This window comes from Callithrix jacchus, chromosome 10 (genome assembly GCF_049354715.1).
Source record: "Callithrix jacchus isolate 240 chromosome 10, calJac240_pri, whole genome shotgun sequence".
Taxonomy (NCBI): Eukaryota; Metazoa; Chordata; class Mammalia; order Primates; family Cebidae; genus Callithrix; species Callithrix jacchus.
Genome location: NC_133511.1, coordinates 99,089,797 through 99,116,927, shown reverse-complemented (window position 1 = coordinate 99,116,927; position 27,131 = coordinate 99,089,797). Strand labels below are relative to the sequence as shown.

General features: G+C 45.0%; 1 protein-coding gene across 2 annotated transcripts; it reads left to right on the top strand.

Moving 5' to 3' along the window:
• Nucleotides 1-4,134: 4,134 nt before the first annotated feature.
• Nucleotides 4,135-25,792, top strand: CD59 (CD59 molecule (CD59 blood group)). 2 transcript variants are annotated; one of them, XM_009007895.5, is made up of 5 exons: nucleotides 4,135-4,224; nucleotides 7,984-8,021; nucleotides 13,995-14,079; nucleotides 16,979-17,080; nucleotides 22,542-25,792. In XM_009007895.5, exons 3-5 carry the CDS (start codon nucleotides 14,013-14,015, stop codon nucleotides 22,757-22,759), a joined length of 387 nt encoding a protein of 128 aa, XP_009006143.1. In that variant the 5' UTR covers nucleotides 4,135-4,224; nucleotides 7,984-8,021; nucleotides 13,995-14,012; the 3' UTR covers nucleotides 22,760-25,792. The 2 variants fall into 2 exon arrangements, with proteins under 2 accessions (XP_009006143.1, XP_002755208.1); XM_002755162.7 differs by lacking the exon at nucleotides 7,984-8,021.
• The last annotated feature ends 1,339 nt before the right edge of the window (nucleotides 25,793-27,131 follow it).

Sequence of the window (27,131 nt, the reverse complement as noted above, 5' to 3'; positions counted from 1 at the left end):
TCCTGTATTTTGTATAATTGCCTATTTTTCATAAACTAACATTAATCAGCCTTTGCTTTTAAGATAGAAGATGGGATGGATTCTTGCTGACCTGCTGCGAGTATAGCAGGCCCATTCAAAGTCATCTCCTGGCTTTGACTGTACCCTCTTGTGTGCTCTACCATCCATTTCCCCCAAGAACAGTTCTTTTGTAGAGAAAACTATAAGAAAAGGAAGTGGCATTCAAGGCTAAGCAGCTGCCATTAGGGACCATGAAGACAAACTTACCCTTTCATATTCACACATGTCAAAATGTTCTCAAATAGACTAAGTCATTTTTCCTGCTTACTTTTCATTTAATAGAGTATAACCAGGCTATCAAATCCTGTTATGGCTATCCTTTAAAAGAAAAATCAATTGTTTAGTTTGTTATAGCAAAATACCTTAGACTGAGTAATTTATAAACAGTAGAGATTTATTGCTCACAGTTCTGGAGAGTGGAAATTCTAAAATCAAGGCATCAGCAAATTTGGTGTCTGGTAAGTGCTCACTCTCTGCTTCAAAGATGGCACCATCCTGCCATGTCTTTATGTGGTGGAAGGGGCAAACAAGCTTCCTCAGGCTTCTTTTATAAGGGCACTAATCCCCTTCATGGGGGCAGAGCCTAAAGGCCCTACCTCTTAATAGCATTGCTTTGGGGATTCGATTTCAACAATGTGGGGGAACACAAACATTCAGACCACAGCATCAGCCCACTTAATTTTTTTCAAAACTGAACTTTCCCAATAAAGCAGTAATCAAAAACTAATAAATCTTGGCAATTAAAGCTGGCCCCAGAATCTCTTGACAGTTTTTCCATTTTTCTCTTTTCTGGATGACCTCTCTCTCCATTTCTGGAGTACTCATGATGCCCCAAATCTCCCTTCCAACTCTTGCTCCTCAGAAGGCTTTGATTTGCTTTATACTCTCATTAGAATTTATATTCTCTTAATATGTTGAATGAATGACCTCTAGTTCAAAGGTTTTTTTTTTAAACAGTCTTGCTGTATCTCCCAGACTGGAGTGCAGTGGCATGATCTCAGCTGACTCCAACCTCCACCTCCGGTTCAAACGATTCTCATGCCTCAGACTCCAGGGTAGCTGGGACCACAGGTGCATACCACCATGACCTGCTAATTTTTTGCATTTTTAGGACAGTCAGGGTTTCGCTATGTTGACCAGGCTGGTCTGGATCTCCTGTCCTCAAGTGATCTGCCTCCCTCAGCCTCCCAGAGTGCTGGAATTACAGGCGTGAGCCACCATGCCCAACCTATGGTGTAGTTTGTTGATAACAGGCTTCTGTATTTACTGCCATTAGCAAGAATGCTTAGTCACACATAACAGGAATTTAACAGTTGGCATGAACATTGCCCAAAGTAGACTCTACTTTTGGTGGAGAAAAGGCCATTTCTGGCTCTTGAAAACACAACTGATTTTTTTACTCATTTCTCTGAAGCTTGATGTATCACTAGAATAAGACAAATACCTAAATTAACAGTAGCTTAAATAGTTAGGGATTGGTTATTCTTGCAAATAGAGATAGCTAGTTCAGAGCTGACATGATGGCACAGTGGTGTTATCAGCAATCCAGATTGGTTCCATCTTTCTGTCCTGCCATCCTTAGCACAAGACTTTTCCTCTTGAAGGAGATCACTTCATGATTGCACACTGGCTGCTTCGGCCATACTGTATTCACAAAAGGATGATGAGAACAAGGTAAAATGAAATGGGAAATAAAAAGTGAGATGTGAGGCTGGAGAGGTAAACTAGCCAGGTCTCTAGCAGCCATGTGGAGGATAAGTAGGGAAGGGGCAGGGGATGCAGGAATTAACATGGGCAACATGGGGGCCTGGTAGGAAGGAATTGTAATGGTTCAAGCAAAGCAAACTACAGATCTGAATTAGCACAGTAGCAATGTGAAGAGGGGATGAAACTGAGGTATCAAAATGGTAAAGTAGGCAGGAATGTGAGAGAGTGGAAGAGGTCAACATTGATTCCTAGGTTTCTGTCTTCATTTATGAAAAAAAGTGCAGGAAAAGCAGTCAATCTTTAAAGATGACTCAGATTTGTGCACATTAAGTTCAAGATGTCTGTGGAACATATAAGTGGAGACATCCAGGAGTCAGCTGGATATGAATATAAAAAAGGGGGAGTGGGCAGGGATGGAGATTGAGATTTTGAATCATCTGCAAACATATACATCCAAAGTAAAATAGATACACTATAGTCTCCCAGGGAGCACACATACCATGGTTCTCAGTCTAATCCTGGGACACCAAATTATTAGGGGATAAAGGAAAAGAATCTCAAGACCGAATGGTCAAGAAACTGGGAGCCAAACCAGGAGAGAGTGGCATCTTAGAAGCCAAGTGTGACAAGGAAGGAATAGCTAATAGGATGCATGTAAGGTAATGCACACAAAAGAACTTTGGAAACCATCTTAGGAAAAATACAGTATTGGCTGTTTTAAGGAGGCACTCTTTAAATATCAAAACAAGTCCTCCTAATATAAGAAACTCCCCCTTGTATTGAGGAATACCAGGATTTGAGCACCACTAGATGAAACTCATTCCCTGACAGCCCAAAGCCATCAGAATTAAGGTAGAAGGCACATGTCAACACAGTTACCATATGACTTTCTCTGCAAGAGATTCAGGAATCCATGATTCCCCCTGCTTACATTTTATCTCATGCCTTCTTCCCTGACCAGTTCAACACAAGCAGCCCTGAGATATAGTATCTGCTTATCCTGACCCTCAAAATGTGTCTCATGCTTTCCATCCGTCCTCTCAGAGGAAGACTTGTACTTTTGGCCTGTAGCCCCACCCTTCCTGCTGTTGGGTTCTTAGAGCCAGTTCTGCAGTGAGTGGGATACTTTCCAAATATAATAGCAAATAGAAACTTCTAATTACATCTGCACATAAAACTAATGTTCCAAATGGTGGTTCTGGTTCTAGCGAGTGCATATAATTTTGTGTTACCTCAGTATCCATTTTCAAATATGTTTATCTTTTAATAACAGAAGCAGGGCTCAATCACCATTGACAGTTTCCAATACCATACCCCACGCAAATGGCTGGTGGTGAGAAATAAACATGTGACATGGTAATAGGGCACTACTGCAGGTTCAAACTCCGGTTCAAGTTCCTCCCGCCTCCGCCTTTTCACCTGCTTGCTTTAAATCACCAGTTAGAGCTCTCCAGAGGAACTTATCTGAATAAAGTTGCTGGCCCAGCTGTCTGTCCCTCCCTCCCCTACTCCACACTCCCTCTCCTCGCCCTGTGCTCCCTGACCTCCGTGTGAGTGTGTGTGTGTGTGTGTGTGTGTCCCCTAGGCATGCTGTGTATCCCTCAAGGTCTGTACGTACTAAAAACTCTTACAACTTTCACACAACTGTGTCATTGAAACCATTCCTGCAATCCAATCCCTGAAGGCAAGTCCACCCTGAAGGGATGGATTCATGCAGGTGGATCCCCTGCTCTTACTCTTTTGTCCCGCGTCTCTGGTGGCTGCTGGAGCACAGTAGCTACTAGCTTAAGTTGATAGAGACACTTAAAGAAGTTCTTTCAAAACACTAGTCCCTGAGCAGCCCAGTAATCTTTTAAACGCATAACAGAGTTCTGTTTGGGTTTCAGACAAAGTCACAAGGCACAAATGCGGCTGTGGCTGATGGCTATTTGGAGGCTGCCCAAGCCTGACAGCAGGAAGCAGCGTCGGACTGCAGTAGGGCCGCAGAGCGTGACAGCCAGGCCTCGGGGCCCTCAGGGCACCAGCAAGGCCTGGGCGCAAAAATGTTTTGGAAAACATTTTAATATACTTTTAAAAAACAGAAAAGGGAAAATCAGAAGTCTTTGGAAGTTTCCTACTGGTTTTATGTCCCATAGCAAATCCGGGGAGAACGCCCCAAACTTTCAGTTCCCTGGGGTTCTGAAGGTGCTCCTTGAGTCCTGGCCACCGGACTTCTCAGAACCTGGGCCGGGAGGCTGAGGTCAGCGCGGCGGCGGGGGTGGGGGGTGTGAGGGTCTCTGCCGAGGTGTGGCCGCGCGGTGCAGGAGCCGGGAGCCTGGCTGCGCCCTGGATCTGGCAGGCATCTGGCAGGCGGGGCCAGGGCGGGGCAAGGGGCGGAGCCTTGAGGACCCGAGCGAGCGGGTGCGGGCTGAGCTCTGAGGCTGCACTAGGCTGGAAGTGGATCCCAAGCGCCGCAAGGTAAGAAGGCCCGAGAGCCTGCTGGGGTTGGGGTGGGCCGAGCCGAGGCGGTGGCGGCGGCCTTGTGGGCCCGGGGTAGGGTCTGCAGGGGCTCCCCGCGCATTCCACGCCCCCTCCCCGCCGGGCTAGTTTCCCGAGGCCTGACGCTTTCGCCCTTCCCCGCGGCCCGGCGTCCTCGCCGAACGCCACTTCATCTACAGGGTGGGAGAAACGGGGAGCTGGCCTCCTCCCAGCAGCAGCCCCGTCCCACCAACCCTCGGGGGCAGCCTCGTACCCGGACCCCCGCCACCGCTTTCTTCTCAAGGGAAGCTGTAGCAGTTTAGAAAAGAGAGAATTCGCCAGTGGCGGGGAAAGCCAGCCGTCTGTGGTCCCCGGCTGTTCCTCTCTCCCCTCGCCCTCTAAATGTGGAATTTTGAAAAGCAGATTTTGGGCGAAAAGGACATTTTAAGTACAACGTGTTGTTTTGTTCTCTTGGGTCGGCTCGGGCCGCGCCTTTCTTAGAGTCTGACTGCTGACTTTTAAAAAACAACATTAGGCAATGTGCCTTTTAAGGCCGTTTAGTGCTAGCCAGGCTCTCCACTGGTCATTCGGGAAGTATTTAACGGCACTTTATCTTCAGCCGGGCACAGCGGCTCACGCCTGTAATCCCAGCACTTTGGGAGGCCGAGGTGGGCGGATCACCAGGTCAGGAGATCGAGATGGTGAAACCCCGTCTCTACTGAAAATACAAAAATTAGCCACGCAAGGTTGCACACGCCTGTAATCCCAGTTACTCAGGAGGCTGAGGCAGGAGAATCGCTTGGACCCGGGAGGCGGAGGTTGCAGTGAGCCGAGATCACGCCACCGCACTCCAGCCTGGCGACAGAGCAAGACTCCGTCTAAAACAAAAAAAAACAGTAGGCTTCACGTCACAGGGTGGTTGAGATGACTGATGGAAAGCGCTTGGCACAAACGCGGTGGCTGTTAATATTTTAGGTACCCTGCCGTCCCTGAACAGTTGTTCAAGTTCCCCACTCCTGGCAGTTTTCTCTCAGTTCCCTGAAGAAGGCACAGAGCTCAGAGTGTTGAGGGAGGTGGCAACGTTTGCCAAAATGTGCCTATTTACATGGCAGTTTATGAAGGAGAGGCAGAAAGGGAGGCTGCCTCATCTACAAGTCAAACAGTCCTAAAACTTGTGACCTCTAATTTTCACAGTGGAAACTAGAAACTATTTGCTAAACTTAGTTGTAAGTGGGAGCTGAACAATGAGAACACATGGGCACAGGGAGAGGAACAACACACACTGGGGCCTGTCAGTGGGTGGGGTGGGTGGGGGTAGAGCATTAGGAAAGATAGCTAATGCATGCTGGGCTTATTACCTAGGTGATGGGTTGATAGGTGCAGCAAACCACCATGGCACACGTTTACCTATGAAACAAACCTGCATATCCTGCATGTGTACCCAGGGACCTAAAAATTAATTTATATCTATCTATATATATATAAATTACACACACAGTTCTTTTTTTTTTTTTTTTTGAGACAGCCTCACTCTGTTGCCCAAGCTGGAGTGCAACGGCACAATCTTGGCTCACTGCAACCTCCATCTCTTGGGTGCAAGTGATTCAAGTGTCTCAGCCTCCCATGTAGCTGGAATTACAGGTGGCTAATTTTTTTTTGTCCTTTGAAGTAGAGACAGCATTTTGCCATGTTGGCTGGGCTGATCTGGAACTCCTGGCCTCAAGTGATCCACCTGCCCCAGCCTCCCAAACTGCTAGGATTACAGGCATGAGCCACCATTCCCGGCCTTATAGTAATTTTCTACTGCTGCTGAAACCACCACAAATTTAGCTGTTTCAAATGCCACACATTTATTAATCTTTCCGTTCTGTAAATCAGAAGTCTGACACGGGTCTTACAGGGCTATAATCAAGGTGGCAGGGCTGCGTGCCACTCTAGAGGCTCTAGGGGAGACTCTGTTTCTGTGCTCATTCAGGATCCTGATAGAATATAGTCCTTGTGACTGGAGGACTGAGGTTTTGTTTCTTTGCTGGGTGTCAGTTAAGGACCATTCTTAGCTACTAGAGGCCACCTGTGTGCCTTGGCTTAGGGAACCCTTCGTGTCTTCATCTCATTTTTCACATTTCTTTCCTCTTTTTCTGTTGTCAGTCATGTGTCTTTGACAGACTCTGCTACCTTCTTCTTCCTCTTTTAATGACCCTTGTCATTACATTGGGCCCATTGAATAATCCAAAATAATCTCCTTATTCTCATCTACAGAGTCACTTGCCGTGTAAGGTTGCCTGTTTTCATAGGTTCCTGGAATTAGGATATAAACATTTTTGTGGAAGAGAGGCATTATTCTGCCTACCACATAAGTTAGTTGCATAAATTAGTTCTCTTCCTCAGCCTTGTTTCCTCTCCCTGTAATTGGAGGCAAAGTTAAATTTACCTTATAGTATTATTGTGAGGATTAACTTCAGTTACTGTGTCAAGAGTATCTATCTTAGCAACTGGCCCTTGATATTTGCTCACCAAATGGAAGTTAACACAGCAACAAGGCGTATTAGTCCATTCTCGCACTACTATAAAGAAGTACCTGAGACTGGGTAATTTATAAAGAAAAGAGGTTTAATTGGCTCACAGTTCTTTGGGCTGTGCAGACTTCTGCCTCTGGGAAGGCCTTAGGAAACTTAAAACAATTATGGTGGAAGGAGAAGGGGAAGCAAGTACTTCTTACTTGATGGGAGCAGGAGGAAGAGAGCAATGGGGAAAGTGCTCCACACTTTGAAACAACCAGATTTCCTGAGAACTCTGTCACAAGACAGCAAGAAGGGGATGATGCCAAACCATTAGAAACCACCCCATGATCCAATCACCCCCCACCAGGTCCCTCCTCCTACACTGGGGATTAAAATTCAACATGAGATTTTGGCGGTATTTTAGTCCATTTTCATCCTGCTAATAAAGACATACCCAAGACTGGGTAATTTATAAAGAAAAAGAAGTTTACAAACACCACATGTTCTCACTCATAAATGGGTGTGAACAATGAGAACACATGGACGCAGGGAGGGGAACATCACACACTGGGGTCTGTTGGAGAAAAAGAGGTTTAACAGACTCACAGTTCCACATGGCTAGGGAGGCCTCACAATCATGGCAGAAGGCGAAAGGCATGTCTTACGTGGCAGCAGACAAGTGAGAAATATGAAAGCCAAGTGAAAGGGGAAACCCCTTATAAAACCATCAGATCTTGTGCAATTTATTCACTACCACTAGAACAATATGGGGGAAACCACCCCAATGATATCTCGCACCAGATCCCTCCCACAACGTGTGGGAATTACAATTCAAAATGAGACGGGTGGAGACACAGCCAAACTATATCACAAGCTCTTGCCTAATGGCTTGCATTCAATGTCATGATCATATGGGGCCTTAAAAGTAGAAACAGCTACTAAATATTTAATCAGAACAGCTTCTTTTACAGCCCTGTCGGAAGAAACATTTCCAACCCAATCTAAAGTGACCTGGCCGTTATGCCAGGTCACTCTCTAACCCAGTGGTTCCTGGGGTGATCCCTGAACCAGCAGATATGCAGCACCTGGGTGCTGGCTCAAAATGCACATTCTTGAGCCTTACACTAGCCCCACTAAATTAAAACCTCTAGGGCGGAAGTCCAATTATCTGCTTAAGAACCCTCCAGGTGATTCTGATGCTCCCTGAAGTTTGAGAACCTTTGTTCTGATCCTCTCTTACTTTCTTCCTAATCTTTAGCACTAATTGGTGTAGGAATTGAGACCTTCTTCACAGTGGTAAGTATACTCACCAGTGAATTCCTTTAAATATTATTAGATAATTATTTGATGTGTTAAATACTTTATGTTCAGATTTCTTTGGATTGCACATATATATGTATTTGTGTGTGTATGTATATTATATATGTATATCATGTTTTGATATATACATATGTAACATATATATGCTTATATGCAGTTGACCCTAAAACAATGCAGGGTTAGAGACACTGCACAGTATCTAGCTTGTGGCAGGGCAGCTAAGGGGATGGGGTGATGGCAAACAGTTGCTCTTTCAGACATCCAAAATGCCTCTCTAGTTGATCCTAATTGTCTTTGGAAATTACACAGAATAACCTCTCTCTCTTCCTCAGTGCCCCTTCCTATATTTGAAGATAGTAACTGTCTCTGACTGTACCTTTTCAGACAGAACAGCCCTGGTTCCTTCAGCCATTTCTCCTGGCATCTACAGCTGTTTATTTTGCTATACTGATAAATTGGAAGAAATTTGAAAATGTGGCATCTAGACTAAAAATATTATTTCCAGGTCAGGTCTGAGGCCAAGATTGTGTCTGCATTTGTCTACTTGCTTGTTTTTTAAACTGCCACATGACATTTTTGTCCATATTGAGTTTTAAAACCCTCGTCTTATTCTTGTATTTTATCATCATCTAAACTTTATAAATTAGGAGCTGAAGTAAAAGAAACTGACTGCTTCCAAGATATGTAAATTGGGAGCAAAGTGGGCTTAAAATATAGGTCTGTCTTTCAGGATTAATAGGAAAATCACGAAGGCTTCATTTTTCACAAACATAAGTGTGTGTGACAAAATAATGGTTTTCAGACAGATGTAGAAAATATATACATGAAACATTTTTTTACCTCAAAGCAGCCAGTTTTGAGAAGCAGTATATATTTTTTTATACCTAACTAGGTTGGATACTCCAAACAAAAGTTAAGAAACTATAAATGAAATAGTTACATTAAAATCTTCTAGGCCAGGCAGGATGGCTTATTCCTGTAATCCCAGAACTTCGGGAGGCTGAGGTGGGTGGATCACCCAAGGTCAAGAGTTCGAGACTAGCCTGGCCAACATGGCGAAACCCCATCTCTACTAAAAACAAAAATCAGCCAGGCATGATGGCACACGCCTATAGTTCCAGCTACTGGAGAGGCTGAGGCAAGAAAATTGCTTGAACCCAGGAGACAGAGGTTGCAGTGAGCCAGGATCATGCCACTGCACCCACAGCCTGGGTGACAGAGCGAGACTCCACCTCAAAAAAACAAAAAAGAAATCTTCTATCATGTTGAGATTTTTCTATAAAAATATTCATTAAGAAAAAAATGGATTTAAGCATAAACTGCTCATAATTCTTCTACTCTGTTAACCCACATGATCTAAATTCAGAAAAGATTGATGTATTCCAAACATGTGTGTGTGGATGGCTGGATGCATATATGTTTTAAAGAAAATAAAATTATAGCTATATTTAAACCAGCTTTTTTCTTAATTCATCGTGAACAGCCTTCCACGCCCATTACTTTTCCTGGCTCTGCAGTTCCCCACCATGGAAGTGTACCAAAATATATTCAATTTTCTTTTCACTGGATGTGTGTGTCACTAAATTTTTGCTATTGTAAACAATGTTTGTGCCGGGCGCGGTGGCTCAAGCCTGTAATCCCAGCACTTTGTGAGGCCAAGGTGGGTGGATCACGAGGTCAAGAGATCGAGACCATCCTGGTCAACATGGTGAAACCCCGTCTCTACTAAAAATACAAAAAATTAGCTGGGCATGGTGGCGCGTGCCTATAATCCCAGCTACTCAGGAGGCTGAGGCAGGAGAATTGCCTGAACCCAGGAGGCGGAGGTTTCGGTGAGCCGAGATCACACCATTGAACTCCAGCCTGGGTAACAAGAGTGAAACTCCGTCTCAAAAAAAAAAAAAAAATGTTTGTATAATATTGACTGTTTCTTATTCCTGTGATGAAAGGCCTACTTGGAGCTCCCATTATAGAAATGACTTCAAAGTCAATTTACACTCCACCCAGGACAACCTGCCCTTCCTTCCTAAGGTTGGGAAAGACTTGTCCCTACATACCTTCTTTGAGGGATTTTTCAGTTGTGCATTCTTTAGAGGAACTAAAAATCATTCAGAATAGCAATATTATTAGAACACTAGCAATATTATTAGAACAGTCCTTAGGGACAAACCCACTGTTAGGAGTCCTGAGATGTTTGGAGAGGAGTTGAGTGGTGATGCTGAGTGTATCTTGCATGTAAGTTCTTGGTTTGGATGGAATCACAGCACTTTGGGTTCATTTACCGGCATGAGACACTGCGCCCCGCTGAACTGACGTACTCTTTTTTTTTTTTTTTTTTTTTTGAGACGGAGTTTCGCTCTTGTTACCCAGGCTGGAGTGCAATGGCGCGATCTCGGCTCACTGCAACCTCCGCCTCCTGGGTTCAGGCAATTCTCCTGCCTCAGCCTCCTGAGTAGCTGGGATTACAGGCATGCGCCACCATGCCCAGCTAATTTTTTGTATTTTTAGTAGAGATGGGGTTTCACCATGTTGACCACGATGGTCTCGATCTCTCGTGATCCACCCGCCTTGGCCTCCCAAAGTGCTGGGATTACAGGCTTGAGCCACCGCGCCCGGCCCTGACATACTCTTAACTAGATCACGTGGTCTGCAGTGTTGAATGGAGTACAGGCGGCGGCAGGGAGACTAGGAGACTGTTGCACTGCTATAACATGAGGTGTTGGCTTGAACCAAAGTGTTGTGAAACTGGCCAGATTGTAAACATTTTAAAGGTAAAGTCCACAAGATCTGCAGAGGAATGGACAATTGGGTGTTAGAGAATGGCATTAAAGATCTTTTATTTTTTTGAGAGAGTCTTGCTCTGTCATCCAGGTTGTAGTACAGTAGCACGATCTCAGCTCACTGCAACTTCTGCCTCCCGGGTTTAAGCGATTCTCTTGCCTCAGCCTCCCAAATAGCTGAGATTACAGGTGTCCACCACCATGCCCAGCTGATTTTTGAATTTTTAGTAGAGATGGGGTTTCACCATATTGGCCAGGATAGTCTCGATCTCCTGACCTTGTGATCTCCTGACCTCCCAAAGTGCTGGGATTAGAGGCATGAGCCACCATGCCCAGCTAAAGGTCTTTTATCTGCACTTAATTTATAGGCACCTTCCTTTTTTTTTTTTTTTTTACTTAAAAAGGAGGGTGTTTTAGACTAGGGAGTAGTTTTACCAAAAGACAGATGATCTATGACTACTAGAAAAGGAGCACTGTCATGTGTGGATTTTCCTGATGTTTCTGATGACACTTGGTTTATTTATTATAGAATATTTGGGGAAAGGATGGCAAAAATAAAGGATCGGGAAGAAAAAGAAAAAGCCATAAATGATCTTGCTTAGTGTTAATTACCATCTGCATTTTAGGGCATTTATAAAATAGCATTAAAACCATCAACTATTTTTTTTTTCGGTCTCCCGCCCTCCTCTGCCCCCCATACACATATACACACTCCATATGAACGTTTTGCTCTTGGAAATTCATATCTCCCCAGTGGTTCATAAAGGCCTGGTCTTGTTTGGATTGAGCAGCCTGACCTTGACAACTGCACGTAGCTACTTCCTTCCTCTGCTATCTTGGTTTCCCCTGCAGCGTGTTATGGGATCAACCATAGCAGCAAGCAGCCAGTTTTGTGGAACTGAGGCTAAGGTTTGACACTCCCCACCCATCCAGAAAACAGAGGGCTGCCTTAGGTTTGATGCCTGAGGTCTCCCCTGCTCATTCAATGCAGGGTGTCTGTCTGGCTTCCACACCTCATGCCCTCCTCTGTCTGACTTCCCACCCTTCACCCCACAGCAGTCCCTCCCCATGCAGTTTCTTCCTCAGGTAACCTAATGACTTCTCAGTAACACTGACAGTGGCCACAGCTTTTTGAGTGCCATCTTTGGCCAGGCATTGTGCTTTGTGGTACACATAACTGTCCCCATGCTTACTAGTCAAAGCATGGAGATCAGAGGTTAACATACAGCAAAGAGGTGGCAGGGCCAGAACTATCTGGCCTTGTTCGGAGGCCTCCAGACTGGACTGGAATGCCTGTGCCCTGAACACTGTCATTGTGTCCTTCCTGCTTTCTTAGCAGGCCAGTTCTAAGGTACTCATCAAAGAACAGCTCCCTGTCAGGGACCCTGTGTGTTGTGGAAGTGTGATTTATGTCAAAGACCATTCCAAGGGAAGCATCCTGAGCCTGCAGCTCCTGCCATCCGGACACCTTTCCGGTGCCTAACCCAAGTCAGGAGGTTCCTTCCCTCCTCCTTCCACAGGGATGACGTCATAACTACGTTGGGTTTTTGTTAGTTTAGAGACAGGGTCTTGCTCTGTCACCCAGGCTGGAGTGCAGTGGCACAGTCACAGCTCACTGCAGCCTTGATCTCCTGGGCTCAAGTGATCCTCCCACCTCGGCCTCGCAAGTAGCTGGGGTTACAGGTATATGCCACCACACCAGCCTAATTTTTTTTAAATGTTTTTATTTTTGTAGAGACAGGGTCTGGCTATAATACCAAGGCTCCGACCGTGCTATGCTTAACTTTTAGGAAGTGTCTGGAGTTCTCTGTTGGGGGACCTCAGAGCAATACCTTCCTCCCCCTGCTCACTCACAGCAGTTCCTCGTGGACTGGAGCCCTGTTTAACTTGAGTCTGTAACTCACCCTTCCTACTCAGAAACCCCTGACAATGGGGGACTGAGAAGGTGGCTGGCATGTGCTGGAGCCCAGGCCCCAGGGAAGGTCCACATGGGGGATGGTGTCCCATAGCAGGCTGTAGGTTTCAGAGCCCAGGGCATGGTGGGGAGTCATCAATGTGTAAGGAAAGGCCAGGCCACAATTGTCTTTCTTCTGGTTTCTCACATATCATAAAGCCACCTCTTTCTTACCTCCACCATGTCCATCCCCAGGGTTGACTCACTGAGCATTTTCATCTTCAGACAATGTCATACCCTGCCCTTTTCCTGGAACTTCTCATTCCTCCGCTGGCCTGTACCAGCAAATTCTGTCAAGCTGTGACAAGTGATGATTTCATAGCCCCAGGGAACTCTGCATTTCTAACTTAGAGGAGGGTAGGTGACTCACCCTTCCAAGAATCCCATCTGTCTGTCTTGGCCTGTGGGGCTCTGGAGAATAGAATATGGAGTATCCTGATTTATAGGCGCTGCCACCTCATTTCAGGATGGGTTCAGGGATGTAGGGTTGGAGGGAGATTTCTTAGTTCTGCTGTGGATGCTTTGTATCTAGGTAAGTTCAAACCCTCCCTGTGCCTTGGCTTCTTTACTAGGTAAAGTAGGGTTGAAGGCATTTCAGCTTTCCCTTCTTCTCACCTGATGCTATCACTACACATCTAGGCATTTGTGTAATGGAAACTTACAAAGTTGCCCAATACCTCTCTTCATATCCCCAAAGAGAGCAAGGAAATGAACCCATTATACTTCTTAGAGTCGGGAGAGAGAGCTTCTGGGTATGCTAAGCCATTGCTCTCTGTTCTGCTGCTAAATGCATGCTGGTGCCTTCCAGAGTCACCCCTTTGGTCCGATTCACTTAGTGCTGTGGCTCAGAGAAGTGGCCTCCGTTTCAGCCAGCAGCTTGGGGTGGGGACAGTAGAGTGGGAACTGCAGTGGCTGTATGAGTCAGTTTGTGCGTGTTCTCACTTGACTCACTGACCCTGATCTGGAGGACAGTGTTACTCCCATGGCATGGTATGCACACTGGGGCTTATAGGGACTGAGCCTACTCAAGGGTATGTGGTGCTGTGGGTTAGAGCTGAGGTGTGGCCCAAAGATTCCTGACTCTGAGCCCAGTGTGCCTTGACTCCTGCTTAATACTCCTCTCAGAAGCCTCCTTGGCCTTCCAGCCCCTGGTTTTGGAGACAACCAGCAGTCATTTGTTGGTTCCTGACAGTCCTTCCTATCCCTTCCTTCCAGGTTCTGTGGACAATCACAATGGGAATCCAAGGAGGGTCTGTCCTGTTTGGGCTGCTGCTCATCCTGGCTGTCTTCTGCCATTCAGGTGAGTGCTCCAGTCTCAGGACAGAGATCTAGGCTGCCTTGGCCATGAAGTCCCTTCTTAGGCCTCAGTTTCAGCTCCAGCTCCTCCTCCAGGCCTGGCTTTGGTTCTTTTGACTTCCAGTGTTACAGATCTGGGGTTGTATGACAGCTCCTTCCTTGTCCTCAGTGGGGCATCTTCCTGAGTTACAGCCCATCCTGAGTTACAAGGTGGCTTTTGGCAGGGGTACAAGTGGCTTCAACACTCAGTGGCTGAAGTTTCACCCCGTCACCATAAGCTACTTGGGGACACCAGTGGATGCCATTCTTAGAGTGCTGTGCAAGTCCCTTTGGGGCACCACTCTGCTTAGAGCCATCTGAGCTTAGTCCTTCTGCTCTTGGGCTCCTCCCATGTTTTAACGATGATGGTGGTCGTAGTGACAGCAGCAGCAGCTAGCTAACCCTGACAGCATTTATGTGCCAGTCACTCTTCTGAGCATTTTACATGTATTTGCTTATTTAGTCCTCATGCCAACCAGATAGAGTAGGTATTTTTTTTTTTTGAGGCGGAGTTTCGCTCTTGTTACCCAGGCTGGAGTGCAATGGCGCGATCTCGGCTCACCGCAACCTCCGCCTCCTGGGTTCAGGCAATTCTCCTGGCTCAGCCTCCTGAGTAGCTGGGATTATAGGCACACGCCACTGTGCCCAGCTAATTTTTTGTATTTTTAGTAGAGACGGGGTTTCACCATGACCAGGATGGTCTCAATCTCTTGACCTCGTGATCCACCCACCTCGGCCTCACAAAGTGCTGGGACTATAGGCGTGAGCCACCGCGCCCGGCCCAGTAGGTATTATTTTTATCCTTGTTTTACAAGCAATAAGATTAAGACCCCCAGAATGAATAACTTGTCAGATAACACAAGTGGTATGCTGGAATGTGAACACACGGTCTGGCAACAGTTCCTGCTCCAGGCTACCTGTCACTGGGCCATCCCTTCCCCTCACCCACCCATCCCCTGGTTTCTGGGGGGAAATTGTGTGCTTCTGAGTCAACTTCTGTGATAGTGGAAGCACATGGTAAGGATCAAATGCAGTTGTCTGCCTATGTCATGTTGGTATAATGTCTTGGCCCCTGGTGGGTTTTCTTTTTTTTAAGTATGGTTAGTAGGGGGAGCAGAAAAGGAAGTAGCAATACAATGCATAGTTTTTAAAAAGATCTCCACACCATTGTAGCATGTCTTATAATATTAGTAGCAACCATATATTGACTGCTTATTGTTTACTGGGGACTGGGCCAGAGCCTGTCTTTTAAATTTGTCCAACCATCCCAGGAGGTCAGAGCTGTTACGCCCATATTACTGCAGAAGAAATGAAGGCAAAGTAGTAACTTGCCCCAGGACACACTTTAACATGCTCTCCCTTTCTGAGCAGAAAGAGAAGTCACCACACCCCTCCTACTCCACCTCCCCTAATTCTAGCCAGGGTGCACTGTAATGCAGTTCACCTGTGTTACAACACTGCCTTTTTTCTATAATTATTTTTCGTACATTTTTCTTTGTTCCTTCTTTTTTCTGTATCTGCTGCTTAAATCGGAATATTTTCTAAAATTAAAATAACCCAGTGACATCCTACATCCAGCAGTCTGCATTTGTTTATGGAGCAAGCTTGGGACCATCAGCTTCTCCATGACAGGTCTTGGGGTGCTCTTCAGCCCTTCCTCAGAGAATTGAGATGTGATACTCACATGCCCACAGATGACAGGCCTTCTTTGCTGCTGCCCAAAACCCTGCAGGGAACCTTCCTCTGAATTCTGCCTCTTGTAGCCGAGGGGAAATCTCATCTACCCTGGCTTACTGGCTAAAATATCAAACAGTTGTCCACTGACCTACTGCTTGCTTTTTTTTTCTTTTTTTTTTTTTGAGACAAGAGTCTCACTCTGTTGCCCAGGCTGGAGCGTACAGTGGCGTGATCTTGGCTCACTGCAACCTCTGTCTCCCAGGTTCCAGAGCTCAAGCCTAGGCTGTCAGTTCTAAAACCCAAGCTTGGTTTAACCACGATGTTCTTCTAGTTGACCTGCATGGGAAGAGAAGGAAACTCTAGATTATGGTGAAACTGAGGTCAAAAACAAGCAATAGGGCTGGGTACCATGACTCATGCCTGTAATCCCAAAACTTTGGGAGGCTGAGGTGGGTGAATCATTGGAGGTCAGGAATTCCAGAACAGCCTGGGCAAGATGGTGAAACCCAGCCTTTACTAAAAATACAAAAATGAGCCAGGCATGGTAGCATGTGCTTGTAATCCCAGCTACTCAGAAGACTGAGGCAGGAGCATCACTGGAACCCGGGAGACAGAGGTTGCAGAATAGAATTCGTTTTAGGGGGATAACCATTTGCTTATTTGGGGTTCAAAATTAGTGTTCTCTGTCATCAAATCAATTGCAGATGTTCATCTATTAATACTGATCTGTGATGACATTTTACATATTTCATCTCTGAACATGAATTTTCAAGCAGATAGGTATTGTCAGATACTGATCATCAACCCACGAGCATGTGATTTAATTGGGCATATTCATTGCTTGGAAGACACTTACAGAATTCTGTTTGTTTTTCTTGATACTTTCCTCTTAACACATCATTACATTGCAGATTAATCTCCTTACAGTTGCAGGTGAGGAGGAAGCTTCTCAATTGCACAGTTAGATGGATTTTCAAATGTGGATATTTCCTATGTGCTTGCATCAGAGTCCAAAAAATGTTGCTGGAACTTTAGTTTGAGTTTGGAAAGATATAACCGATATACATTTGTGCGGGAATGGAAGCATACCACAAGCTGCTGACTTTGGGCCATTAATGGAGATGGTGGGCTGCCAAGGGACAAGTCAGTGTTGCTTTAAGAGATCCCGACTTTCTTCCTGATTCTAGGTCATAGCCTGCAGTGCTACAGCTGTCCTTACTCAACCGCTCGGTGCACTACGACCACCAACTGTACATCTAATCTTGATTCATGTCTCATTGCCAAAGCCGGTAAGAGCCTCCCCTGTCTGTCTCCTAAATGTAATGGGGTGATAAGAGCCTGGGAAAAAATTGTGCCGCTGTAACTCTCATTAGACTTGCATCAAGTAATAGCTTCCATTTATTAGCATCAGGTGTGTATCGGGCACTAAGCACTTACTCCATGCATTTTAAACTTCATGTTTCACACTGCTCAGGGTGATCTTTTATTCCCATTTGATAAATGTGGAAACAAGCTCAGATTAGGCAACAAATTATGGTCAAGTAACCACCTCAGGACTTGAACATGGAAGTCCATCTGATTCCAAAGCTCGTGTTCTTTAACAGTGGCCCTGTGCTGCCTCCCAAACCTTGGAGAAACTACTGTGTACCCAGCAGAGGGCTAGGATGCAAAGATAAAGAAAGTATACTTAGCATTACAATTATGACAAAGGCCTGTTTGGCTGTCCCAAATGACTTCTTATATGCCTCTGTCTCATTCCATGGGGTATCTGGTATAGGCAGAGTCCTGAGGAGACTCAACCTGAGCTGAAAGGGCTAGTAGGAGGTAAGAGGGCTAAGAGGGGAAAGGTGTTCTGCGAGGGGCAGCAGATGCCAGGGCTCTGTGGCCTCAGAGCAAGGTGCTCATGAATGTGGGGGTGGGGAGTGCTAACATGCACAACAAGTCCTGTCCAATCTGCATTTTCCAAATTGGTGGAAATATTGATGTAATATTCACCTCCATCAACCCTGTTAAAATAGAATTTAGGAAGTGGTAGACAGAGGAAAGAAACCAGCAAAGATATGCCCTCTGTTCTTGCTGGGTATGGTTCTGGATAGAATCAATGTGTGCAAACGATGCCAGCAAGGAATAGCAGTTTGAGAGTGTTCTGTGTCCAAGGTAAAACCCGCAGACTTACATTTCTAAGAGATGAATAATAAAAACACTCCTTAAGGTTATTTGTACTTTTAGACCTTCTACACAAACTCCCCCCAGTGTCACCATCAAGGAATGGTGAACATGTCAGGTAAACTCAGAAAAGCCTTTGGACACACACAGGTTCAGAAAAACTTAAGATAAAGAAGATTAACTTCCCCAGAAAGGAGAAATCCCTCAATAAGTAAAGACAATTAGTTACCCTGTCTAAAAAACCAGGAACATCTGATAATTTTGATCTCTATTTCTGGATTACAGCTAAAACTCCAAGCCCTCCATGTAAGGTTATTGATTCTGTAGGGGACCAGTTCCTCTGCCTCCATTGGAAGACCATGTTTATTCACTGTTAGGGTAGAAAGTGTGGTAAGGCCCTTAGAGAGGATGTGGTCATTATGTATGAGCACAGAAGACCTGGCTCTTTAACTTGATCAGCTGTGTCTCTTGGACTCCTCACTACTAAGTATAATTTCCAAATGAGACAGTAAGGGCAATTACCACATGTTGAATGAATATTAGAGCAGCACTGAGGAGCTCTGACTTCTGTCCTGCCACCAGCTAGTTCTCTCCACCTCTTTCTCATGTATGAAAAGTGTGTATTGGACAGCAGAGGTAGGGAGGAGAGGAGAGAGGTCAGAGCCAAGATCTTTTTCCAGTTCTTAAGTCCCAAAATTTCTTATAAATGGTTAATGTAAACAACAATGGACAATGAGACACACCTATTAAAATGACCAAAATCCAAAACACTGACAACTCCAGATGCTGGTGAGGATGTGGAACAATGGGAACTTTGTTTTTTTTGTTTTTTGAGACAAGGTCTTACTCTGTCCCCTAAGCTAGAGGGCAGTGGTGCAATCTCGGCTCACTGCAACCTCTGCCTTCAGGGTTCAAGTGATTCTCATGCCTCAGCCGCCTGAGTGATAAAGTGAGTAAGCTAAGGTTGATTTTTTTTTAAATAAGCTTAGTGTGGACAAGATGTATGGTATTTAAAACATCTACAGTACTGTACAGTAATGTCCTAGGCCTTCACATTCACCCACCACTCACTGACTTCCAGTCCCGCAAGCTCCTTTCATGGTAAGTGCCCTATAGAGGTACACCATTTTAAAAATCTTTTGTACCATATTTTTACTATACCTTTTCTATGTTTAGATATAGTTAGATACACAAACAAGTTAGCTGCTAATTCAACCAATATTTACTGGCATCATAGCAGTATAAACCATGGAAGTATAAGCCATGTTAAATATACTTAGTCTTGAAGGAGCCTCTGATGACAGTACCACGTGGTCATTGCTGTAATGACATTCTGAGCAAGGGCCACAGTTAAGGGTGCCTATGACGACTGAAGACTGTTGGCTTTAGATAGACTTGAGTCAAAGTCTTCAAAGAGTGGGGAGGAGAAAACCTCTAACACCCCAGCGCCTCTAATTTAATCCATTTTTATGTGGGTAATTCTGAGGCTGGCTTTGGTGAGAAGATTACCATCATAAGGCTGCTGTTTGAATATGATAATTCAAGTAAAGCACTTTGGTACACTGCAGGACACATAGTAAGTGATTAATTGGCAGCAATTATTAATAAATTACTGTCTGTTCTCCCCAAGCTGCTAGGCTTCCCTAATTAAAATTCTGATAGCTTTAAAGCTTTTCAAGTTCCAGTGCTTAATTACCATTCCATAAAGTGGTAACTTGTCCTAATCACCAGCAGCCTCTAATACAGTATTAGAAGCTTCCACTTATTTAGTTAAGACTCAAGCAAGTACAGCCATTTCTGGATACTCTATCCGGACTCTGCCACTTGACCAAACTTCATTAAATTCCAATCGAAATACCCATCCCCTCTGAGGAGAAGGACAGGACATTTAATGCCTGCAGCTATAAACTGAGAAGTGTTATGTTCATAGCTATGCATGGAATTGGGTAAATTAGCTACAAGCCTGAAATAAGGAAGTATGCAACTGCATTTTTTTCTTTCCAGCACAGAAGATAAGAAAACAGTTGCAGGGCAGGGACAAATACCTTCTCATACCCCAGTATCCGGCACATAGGCACTCAGTTATTTTTTGGAGAAGAAAATCTACCATAACGCCACTTTCTCAACTAATACATTTTTCACCTAACATGCTTTTCTGAATATTAAAAAAACCACGATAAGATATTTGGACTGTATACTTCTGGCCTTTATTTTCCTGTGTGCCCAAGAATATTTTTCCAAAAATGGGACCATGATGGCATGTTCTTGTGGAAATTTTTCCTGTATTACTGAATAATCTAATTATTTTTAAAATGAAGTTTCAAATATTTTAAAAATAAATCATCCAGGTGGCAAAGTTTTAAAACTCAATCATTACAGAAACAAACAAAGTATACTCTTCCATGATGATAACACCATTAAATTACTTGGGAATCCTTCCAGAGAAAAATAAATGCACTTACCTCAATGTATATATGCTTTATTTACACCAATGGGTCATATTCTATACACTGTTCTACATCTAGGGTTTTTTAATCAAGATATAATTTACATACTGGAACATTTACATTTTTAAGTGCATAATTCAGTGCCCCTTAGTGTATTTACAAGGTTGTGTGACTGTCACCACTAATTCTGGGATTTTCTATCACCTCAAAAAGAAACCTGTTAGCAGTCAGTCCTCATTCCTCCCTCCCGCATGCCCGAGCAGTCACTGATCCACTTTCTGTCTTCATGGATTTGGCTCTCCTAGGCACTTCATATGCAAGGAACCATAAAGTATTTTGGTGCTTTGTGACCAGCTTTTTTTGGTTGTTTTTATTTTATTTTATTATACTTTAAGTTGGGTTACACAGGCAGAACGTGCAGGTTTGTTACATAGGTATACATGAGCCATGGTGGTTTGCTGTACCCATCAACCCATCATCTACATTAGGTATTTCTTCTTTTTTTTTTTTTTTTTTCCAACGGGCATAAACACACTTGGTATTAAATCACAACTGACTGAGTAAGCAAGGGCTCAGCTGTGGAGGTGGAACTGCACAGCATTCTAGAAAGTGCTCACTGCCTAGGTTTGAGTCCCAGCTTCTCTACGTACTAGTTATGTGTCCTGGGAATGCAGACTACTGACACTTTGTGCCCTCTTTTCCTCATTTGCGAAAGGGGATGATAATAGCACGTCATATATTTGTTGTGAGGCTTAGAGGAGAATATACTTGTGAAGCACCTAGAATAGGGTGGGGCATGAGCTAAGTGCTCGGGAAACGGTACATCACATCACTGTTACTGTGGCTTCTAGAAGGAACTGTCCTACAGGCTACAGGCTACAGTCCAGGCCTGCGTCCAGCATCCCCCGTGTTTCACAGAGGAAGTGGCGTGCATTGGTTGGGTAAGGTGTATCTTCTGTAGTATTATATGCTCATTTTCCATATGCAAAAATGAAGGTCTGGAGACCGTCAGTGACTCCAAAGCTACTTGACCATGAAGTCAGTTTCTAGAACTGCCAGGTCCCTGGCACTCATGAGATTTGGGTCCAGAACAACAAAAGGAATTCGCCATTCATTTTCCTTTTTTCTTTTACCTACGGAGTCCAAAAATCCCAAACAGAGCCTCTCAGGGCTGAGCCAGCAAAACCCTTGGCCAGGCTCCTCAGGAGTCCACTGGATGCATTGTTTCACATCCCTGCAGGGTTGAGCAACTGGGAAGAGGCTTGGTCCCCAGGACCCCCTAGTGTGTGTGTGGTAGTCAGGTGCTGCAGAGATGAGGGCTGCGGCCACAGGGGGAGGTCACAGGATGGTGCAGATGCCTGACTCCGTGGGTCTCCTCTGGTGGCTCCTGCTGAGGCTTTCTGTAAGCCACGTGGATGACCTCTCCTCTTTTTTCTCCTGGTGGCCCTCTTCAAACTCTTCATCTTCCCATCCACTGGAAGATCTGTGTTGGGCACCTGCTGCACTGCTTCCTGTCTTTGCTGAGGTCACCTCCACTTGGTTGGCCCCACCTGGAGCCTGGGGTCTTCCCGGAGCTGAGATCAGGGTGTGAGTCTGGACCAGCCCCACCAGGGCCAAGTGCGTCTTCACGGCGTCTGCCAGCTTGGCCACCAGCCGTTCTCGCACAGAATCTGGCTCCTGACCCTGGGCCAGTGCTTCCTTATAGTACTTCACGGCCTGGTCGCATTGTCCCAGCCTGGCTGCAGCAGCCCCCAGACCCTCACAGGCCTGCCACTGTCCCTTCATGTCCCCGGAGTCGCAGGCAGCCTGCAGGGCATGCAGGTAGTTGTCTCTGGCGGCCTTGTGGTCCCCCAGCTGGCTCAATGCAAATGCCAGGCTGCCAAAGCTCCGGCCCTGCTCCCACCGCTGCCCCACAGAGCTGTGCAGGTCAGCAGCCTTCTGGTGAAATTCCTGAGCTTCCTGATAGTTGCCAAGGGCGTTGTGGGCCATCCCAAGGCTTCTTAGCACTGTGGTCTGCTCATCAGCCTAGATGTCTCTACTTGCACAGGACAGATTCTAAACAGAATTAGGGGTCCAAAGGCAGATACAGAACTCTCCCCACTTACTTTCTTACCCTTGTGTGTGTGTCTCCCCACAGGGTTACGAGTATATTACCGGTGTTGGAAGTTTGAGGATTGCACTTTCAGACAACTTTCAAACCAATTGTCGGAAAATGAGTTAAAGTATCACTGCTGCAGGGAGAACCTGTGTAACTTTAACGGAATACTTGAAAATGGTGGGACAACCTTATCAAAGAAAACAGTTCTTCTGCTGGTGACCCCTTTTCTGGCAGCAGCCTGGAGCCTTCATCCCTAAGTCAACACCAGGAGAGCTTCTCCTCAACTTCCATTCCTGTGTAGTCCCTTTCCCTTGCCACCACAGTCTAAAGGCTTGATATTTTCCAACTAGATCCTGTTGGGAAAGAATAAAATTAGATGGAGCAACTTGAGTAAGATAAAAGGGCTCTGGGAGATTTTGAAGACCAGTCCTATTTGCAGGGAAGCCCCACTTGAAGGAAGAAGTTTAAGAGTGAAGTCGGTGTGACTTGAACTAGATTACATGCTGCTTCCTTTGCTCTTGGGAGGACCAGCTTTACAGTGACAGCTTGAGTCGATTCTTTGCAACCCTCAGATATTTTCCCTTTGGCTCCTTGGGTATAGTCAATTAGCATCATTAGTACATTTTTGGAGGGTGGAGCAGGAGTGTGTGAGCATTCTTTCTCATATGGAACACTTCGATAAACTTCAGGGCTCCCGTATTGCCATGGAGGCATGCCAAATGTTCCATATGTGGGTGTCAGTCAGGGGCAACAAGATCCTTCATGCAGGGCTAGAGGACTTCTGGCAGGGAAGTGGGTAAGTGTTCCAGATGGAAGGGCATGAAAACTTAGTGAGGTACCAGTAGCTGAAAGTTTAGTTTTTCCCCATCTTTTAATTTTATATGGGCTTTGTTACCTTTCACTGGAAAACTGTAATACCATACATTAATAGTGTGTTAAAGCTATTTTCTCTCCTTTTTTTTAATTGGAATGGTGGGATATCTTGGCTTTGCCACACACAGTTACAGAGTGGACACTCTGTGCTACATGTAACTAGCAGTATTAAGTGTCCTTATTTTAAATGTTACTGGTAAGGCCGTTCAGGTATGTGTGTATACAGTATAAATACAATGGGAACAGCCTTTGGGGTTGCAGTTTGAGACTTCCAAAGGCCATTCTTAATAACAACAGATCTGCAGGGGTGTGTTTTATTCGTCTGCATCCAGCCTCTTGTTAACTCCTAGCTGACTTAGCATAGATTGTATAAAATACTTTTGTAAGGGCTATTAGCACAGTCACAGATGTTTGAGGCTTTCAGAAGCTCTTTCTAAAAAAGGATACAGACCTTTCATAAAGGCAAACTTTTTCCTTTTCCCTGCACATTCTAGTGAATAGATCTCAAGATTCAGTAGCCCTAATATTTGTATTATGATCTTGGCTGTATTTAATGGCATAGCCTGACTTTTGCAGATGCAGGAATTTCTTGATTAGCTTTTGGAAAAAAAAAAACCTTTGATTACACTCTGTTGGACAAATCAAGTACAATGCTTGATGCCTTTCAGAAAGTGAAATATAACAAGTGGATGAATGTGTTATGGCCCAGAAAGATAAGAGCATATGCAATATGCTTAATGGTGGCAACTGAAAGACGATATCCTGAGCAGGGCCAGCTTTCTTCTGTTGATGCCATTGCCTGAACATAGAAAAAGAGAGACTTGCTCATCAAAACTTAGCATTCCCGTGGTGCTCTGCGTTCTCTGTTAGCTCAGTGTCTTTCCTTACATCATCTTTAATTCTCTGTTTCAAGACAAAATGCTACGTGTGACTCTTTCCTCAGTAGGATTTTTCTTTCTTTGGCTTGAGGAAGTACTGACCGTGCCCACAGCCACTGGCTGGGCAAAGAAGCTCATTTTATGTGAGTTCTAAGAAATGAGAACCAATTTTGACTAAGCAGAAAATGAATATTTTGAAACTTTGTTAGGGGTGAGGGGGTGGGAAATTCAGCCACACTCCAAAAAGCCAGGAGTTGGGCAGTTCTGGAAATCTCTCTCAGGATTCAGATTCTAGGATGAGATTGGCTTACTGCTATCTTGTGTCATGTACCCACCTTTTGACCAGACTCCACTGGGAAGAAGGTAGTCCTCTAACACAGAATCTGGGTGCTACTAAATGGGGAGATAAGGAGAGGGCTGCTGAGCTGTCAGAATCAGCAAGGGAAATATAATGGCTTTAAACTGTGGGGTTGCTTTCTGCAGAAAGTTGCTGACTCGTGCCCTATGTGGGTAACCCCCCATATAGGCACCGAGGAATGAGAGCTAAGCAGAACCCTGACACAGGGCTTGAGGAATATCTCACTTTATAGTGTTAACACTCAGCTATTTCCTTTTATATAATCCTTTCTATAATAATATATTAGTTGATAGAAATAGGGCTTGATGAATCCCTTTATATAAACCTCTCTATATAATCATATAATAGTTGATAGTATGAGTGCCTAAAGAATATTTCCCTACATATATACCTATAATTATATCTTAGTTCATATAGGAGGAATAGTGGACACAGTACAGAGCATGAATTAAGGAATAAGCAGCTTATAATCAGAGGAATGCCTAAGAGCAGACACAGTACAGAGCATGATTTAAGGGAAAAACAGTTATGCCGGGACAAGAATCCATGGCCCAGGCGGCAGCGTTCAGTATCGTAAAGATACCCGCTGTATGGCAGGCTTGGGGCGAGAGCCACTCCTCCTGATAAAGGAGTTGTAGGACCTTGCTCCAGTTCTTGTGGAAGGCTGCCCTCAGAACGGCAATCCACCTTGGTGACTGTGAAATTTATCAGCTCTTGCTACTGTGTTGCTTGAAAAGCATCTTCCCATAGAACCCATTGGAAGCTGCCAGAAGGTGGCAGTAACTCTGACAGCTCTGTCACTGCTATGTGACTTAAAGCATCCTCCTATAAATCTTAGAAGTAGTTTCACCATAGATAGAAGTATTGCACACTGCGCACGGCCCACCTTCAAACCTCAGTGACCTAATGGGGGCGGACCCCTTACTGTGCACAGCCCTTGCCTTCGTGGGAACGGGCCCCTTGCTGTGCACTGTCCACCTCCTGGCCTAGGTGACCTAATGGGGGTGGACCCCATGTTTTATTGCTCACGACCCTATCACTATCCTTAAAGATGATTTCACTCACTGCGCTGCCCCCTAACCTATACACAATAAATACTCATGCTTCTGGACATTCGGGGCCTCGCCTGACTCTGCTTATAGGTGGCGTAGCCCCCCGAGCCCAGCTGCATTTTTCTTGTATTTCTGTGTCCTGTCTCTTTATTTCTGAGATCCTGTGCCTCAGCACAGCATAAGGCTCACCCCACGACCCTGTGGGGCCATCAGCCTTACATCTGGCTCCCAACGTGCCCTACACGATAGACTACGTTGAGTGCCTGGACCCAAAGGCAATACTATAAAGATGTTTCCAGTGGAGAGCACAAAGTATTGACTCTCTGCTGGAGATCACAATGCATTTATCCCACTGACTTTGACTTGATTGAAAACTAGTCAGAAGTCTCTTTTCAAATTACTTATAGGCTATTCAATATAAGATTTATATAATGGATAATCTTATTTATCTAAACTAAAGCTTCCTGTTTATACACACTCCTATTATTTTGGGGTAAGCTAAAATAAAGGGTCCTCCAGAGGGACAGAACTAATAGGATATATGTATATATGAAAGGGAGGTTAATAGAATTGGTTCCCACAATTATAAGGTGAAGTTCCACAATAGGCCGTCTGCTGGGATAGAGAGAAGCCAGTAGTGGCTCAGTCCGAGTCCAAAAACCTCACAACTGGGCAAGCTGACAGTGCAGCCTTCGGTCTGTGGCCAAATGCCCGAGAGCCCCTGGCAAGCCACTGGTACAAGTCCCAGAGTCCAAAGGCTGAAGAACCTGGAGTGTGCTGTCCAAGGGGAGGGAGAGTGGAAGGAAGCATCCAGCACAGGGAAAAAGAAGGAAGCCAGAAGATTCAGCAAGCAAGGTAGACAGTGTCTACCACCACAGTGGCCATACTGAAGAGGCCACCGATTCCTTCCTGCTACCTGGATCCTTGAAGTTGCCCTGTTCTCTGCAACCCCTAAACAGAGTTCATGAGCTGTCTCGTAGCCCTCCAAAATAACTCAGTGTCAGCTTCTGTTGCTTGTGGACAGAAAATTCTGACAGACCTACCCTATAAGTGTTACTGTCAGGATAACATGAGAACATGCAATGGTGCACTGTGGTCATTAAGTGTCAGCTACAGTTATTTTGCACAAGGTAGCATGGGTAGTTGATGCTGACTGCTGGGGCTTAAACTCAGCTCCCTCGTCTCCAAGGCCTCTGTTCTCCCTATTCCACTAAACTACTTCTCAAGTTTCAGCTTATTTTTTTTAAGTTTTACTCTGCAAGTAGGTAGGAACACATTTACCCAGGAAAACAAGAATAAGGACTGGTCTGCAGTTTTCAGAAACTTTCTTAAAAGGGAGATGGGAATGCCTACACCCCCAAGGCCAGACCAACACAATGGTTAATTGAGATGAGTAATAAAGGAAAGACTGTTCTGGGCTTCCCAGAATAGCGTGGTCCTTACACTGTGGCACAAACAACTTTCAGAG

Coding starts and splice junctions, on each gene's coding strand:
- CD59 (XM_002755162.7), top strand. CDS start 14,013: ATGGGAATCCAAGGAGGGTCTGTCCTGTTTGGGCTGCTGCTCATCCTG. Junction 14,080..16,978: donor GGCTGTCTTCTGCCATTCAG/GTGAGTGCTCCA, acceptor TCCTGATTCTAG/GTCATAGCCTGCAGTGCTAC. Junction 17,081..22,541: donor ATGTCTCATTGCCAAAGCCG/GTAAGAGCCTCC, acceptor GTCTCCCCACAG/GGTTACGAGTATATTACCGG.